We start from the raw sequence: 3,797 nt of genomic DNA on the forward strand, positions 1-3,797 counted from the left end.
CTAGTGCCTCACATCTGGACAGTGCAGCCTGCCCAGCAGGATGACAGCATCACCCACATGGTTGTTAGAATGTGCTGTGTGGATCAGACTCTCTGCCACAGGCCCTGTGCGGTCTCAGTGAAGGATGCTGTCACCACCATTCACAAACCTGGAGGCTGACTTTGCCTCCCATCATCTCTCACATCCTTGGGCACTCCGCCTACAAACCTCGTACCCAGCACCATGTTCCACATCGCCCAGCCAGCTGCCCTCACCTTGTACTTACTGCACATTAATAACTACCTCACCCCAGCCTTGGAAATGTGTGAAAACACAAGGGAGATTGAAGGGTCTACAAGGTGGAGCTTTGAATGTGAGACCCCACAGGAGGCCTGGGCCAATGCTACTGGAAACTAACCTTAGTAGCTTGTAGACTATACAGAATAAAAAAGAAAAAGAAAAAAACTTGACATTTCATAGACGTCCTAAAGATGAACAACTGTCTAAGCAGGAAAACAGTACCAACCAGTGCCTGGGTGCTTCATGCTGTAAACTCTGCATAGAACATCTGGAGATGAAGAGGAGACTCCCTTTGGGCTCCTCGCCTCACCCGTAGAATCTGAAATACACAGCCACGTAGATGGGGAGTGGGAATATCAGCAGTTCAGTTTCCAGTGGAAGGAATTACATTTCCATACTTGGCGTGCTAGCAGGTATTACATTCCCCATGGTTCCATGGTTTCCGCCACATGCACAGGTCCAGTGAGGTAACAATGAGAGGCACAGTGCACAGTGAAGCCCCAGGGATGGTCCTTACTCTCCAGGCCAAGCTCTGCAGTTAACACTGATAACCCAGGCCAACTCTTTACACCAGGCTAGACCAGTTGCTCTCATGTCCCCAGTGGTCTGCACATGGGTGTAAAAAGCAGGCCTTTCAGGATGAACCCTCTGTCCCAGATTTCTTTCCTTTTTTTAAAGATTTATTTATTTATTTTATGTATATGAGTACACTGTAGCTGTCTTCAGACACACCAGATGAGAGCGTCAGAACCCATTGCCGATGGTTGTGAGCCACCATGTGATTGCTGGGAATTGAACTCGGGTCCTCTGGAAGAGCAGTCAGTACTCTTAACCGCTGAGCCATCTCTCCAGCCCTCCAACCCAGATTTCAATAAACATCAAAAGACAGCCCCACAAACAGGCGACATCCCACCCCTTTGCCCTAATGAACAAACTCCATCTCTAGGGTTTCAAGGATGCCAGAGAGGGGGTTACAGAGGCAAAGAAGTCATGTTTGAATGATAGTCTCTTCATTTATTTGCTCTCTTTTACTTATTCACGAGGCCGGGGAAGAGAAAAACGGACCACTGAAGTCGCAGATGTTTAGGCAAAAGAGGGATCTGCTGTTGCATCTACCAGGCCATGATTCCTCGGGGAGGCCTCTCTGGAAGGGCTCTGGCCAGGTTCGAGCAAACGCCCTGGGTTCTTTGTTTCCATCACAGAAACGTCATGACAGTTCCTTTCTTTCCGATCTGCCAGGCCTCCAAGGGGAAGAAGCGGATAACGATCCTTTAGGAGGCAGAAGGAGAGATGTCAACTCCTACATACACCCCTCATTTGTTAAGGTCCCTACCAGACAGGCCAGGATAAATGCTCAGGCCAGCCGATATAAGGCTGAGGGATATTTTGCCAATCTGCCCACCCCAGCTAATGATCCTTGCACCCAGGACAAGTCAGGAGAAAGGTGATGGCTATACCAGGCCCAGCGCAGACTTAACACGATGTCTTTAGTACATGTGATCTGTGCTCAGGTGCACATGTCAGGCTGCTTACGGGCTAACAAACAGTCCCCCTGCTTCTAACTAACTGCAGGCTCCTATGGGCATGCCCAGGGTACCAGTCACTTAGTTTTGAACCAAAGCCCAGCTCTAAGTGAGGCGCAGGTTCAAATCTGATTTGAATCTGTGGGATCAGTGATTCCTCAGTCACAGTGCTCAGATGAAGCCCCTGGTGATCATCTAGCACCAGGGCGGTTGTGCACAGGGCTGACACCCTCAGGTTTCCATCTGTAAAACTGGCCCAATACAACTAACTACCTCATGAAGCTACCAAATGTGCCCCTGAGGGCCCTGGAAAGCACCTGCAAGGATCCAATGGGATGATGAGTGTAGAACTCCTGACACGTGCTACGTGCACGAGCACTACCGTTAAGAAGTATCGTCCCCTCAACTTAAGGACAGCATTTGGGCACCCAGCAAAAGCAGACATTACCAACTTTCCTGAGCCTACTAGGACTCCATTCTGGAAGGCTCTTCCAGACTTACCTCCATAGCTCTTCACAGGCGCCCTCCAGCCTCAGGAATATGAGACTCTAACTCTGCCTCAGAATGTAAGGATTTGGGGGGAGGGAGGGTCACCTTATGGGGGAGGGAAGTCATTTAGCCTGACCCACGGCCTTTATGGGCCAATGGTCTTTTTAATCACCCTGCAACTCTCCTGGAGCCTTATCTAGTTCAAAGGTTATCTGCCTCAGGGCATAACCAGATTCCCTCTGACCAGCCAGGAAAAGTTCTCCCTTAAAAAAACAGACACCCACGGTTCAGTGACAGTGAGGAGGCCATCATCACAGTGGTTCAGAGGGTACCTAAGTATATTCTCAGTACACACAAGGAAACACTGGGGCTTCCCAAACCATCCTTTCTCGGGACTCGCAGGGATGGCTGCAGAGGGTCGAAGGAATCGAAATCTTGCAATCATTCTGATCACAGACTCACCATACCAGTACCTAAAGAGTCCACCTCCTTGGACTAGGACACAGAATGCTTTCTGGAACCAGCAAATCGTGAATTCTCCCCTCCTCCCCAACCTCATACAGAGGGACTGAGTCAGGATCCTGCTCCAGACGCACAAATATGCTCCCTCACTGGCCCTACATACCGGTCCTGGTCCAGGGACAGCTCCTCGGTGAGGAACTTGAAGAAGCTGGCACTGTGAGTGCGGTTCTGCTCCGCGGTGCCCACAACGCCGATGGAAGAGACCAGAAGGTGGGCACAGGGCTCTGTGGATTTGTTCATCAACAAGGTCATGCCAGGTCGTATCGTAACGCTCACGCGCTGCAAGGAACATAAAAGTTAAATCCTGAAGCCTGGGCAGGGCAGGGCAGGGCAGGGCTGGTGTTCAGAAGCGGGCGCGCCAAAAGTCTTAAAGTAGGGGTCCGAGAGATCAGGGTCTGGGACACTACCCAGGAACCTTGGGAGTCAGTCACGTCAGGGTCACGCCTGGGAAAGGCAACCAGGAAGGGATCTGGGAAGGGAGAATAGGACAGGGAAGGTCACAGGTTAGCAGACGAGTGGGGTCCCTGGGGATGGGAAAGGGTCAAGTTCTCGCCGACCCTCACTCACGTCTTCGGGTTTGTCCAGGATGGTGGCTGTGGCTGCACACAGCCGGTTCTCCAGCCCCGCAGGTATGCGGCTAGCCGGCAAGTTTGTTTCCAACTCAACGAATGGCATGTTAGCGGGAGAAGAGAGGGACCGCCAAACGGTAACTGCCCCGAGAGCGCGGTGGGAGCCAGTCGAGGTTCCAGAAAAGGAGCGCGGGGAGGGGCGGGAGGAGGCGGGGCCGGGGAGGCGGGGCCGGGGGAGGCGAGGCCGGGGAGAGACGACACAGCTTTGTTCCTCATTGGCCAGGCAGACTCGGCCCTTCTAGATTGGCTATCGGAGATACGCCTCTTCCGCTGTCACGTGTGCCGGCTCCAAATTACTGAAGTCCCAGGTTCACTACCTTTGGCCCTCCCAGTCGGCAGGCGGCTCTGTTTCCCT

At 52.3% G+C, this 3,797-nt stretch overlaps 1 protein-coding gene across 2 annotated transcripts; it reads right to left on the reverse strand.

Annotated features, from left to right (window-relative positions):
* Window positions 1-1,267: 1,267 nt before the first annotated feature.
* LOC110326959 (D-dopachrome decarboxylase) lies at window positions 1,268-3,573 on the reverse strand. Of its 2 annotated transcripts, none has more exons than XM_021205621.1 (3): window positions 3,381-3,573; window positions 2,917-3,092; window positions 1,268-1,548 (listed from the first exon to the last, which is right to left on the reverse strand). In XM_021205621.1, the coding sequence occupies exons 1-3, from the start codon at window positions 3,486-3,488 to the stop codon at window positions 1,476-1,478; spliced, it is 357 nt and encodes a 118-aa protein (XP_021061280.1). In that variant the 5' UTR covers window positions 3,489-3,573; the 3' UTR covers window positions 1,268-1,475. The 2 variants fall into 2 exon arrangements, with proteins under 2 accessions (XP_021061280.1, XP_029398355.1); XM_029542495.1 differs by having other exon boundaries at window positions 1,268-1,520; window positions 3,381-3,564.
* Window positions 3,574-3,797: the final 224 nt, after the last annotated feature.

This window comes from Mus pahari, chromosome 9, assembly GCF_900095145.1.
Source record: "Mus pahari chromosome 9, PAHARI_EIJ_v1.1, whole genome shotgun sequence".
NCBI classification, from domain to species: Eukaryota; Metazoa; Chordata; class Mammalia; order Rodentia; family Muridae; genus Mus; species Mus pahari.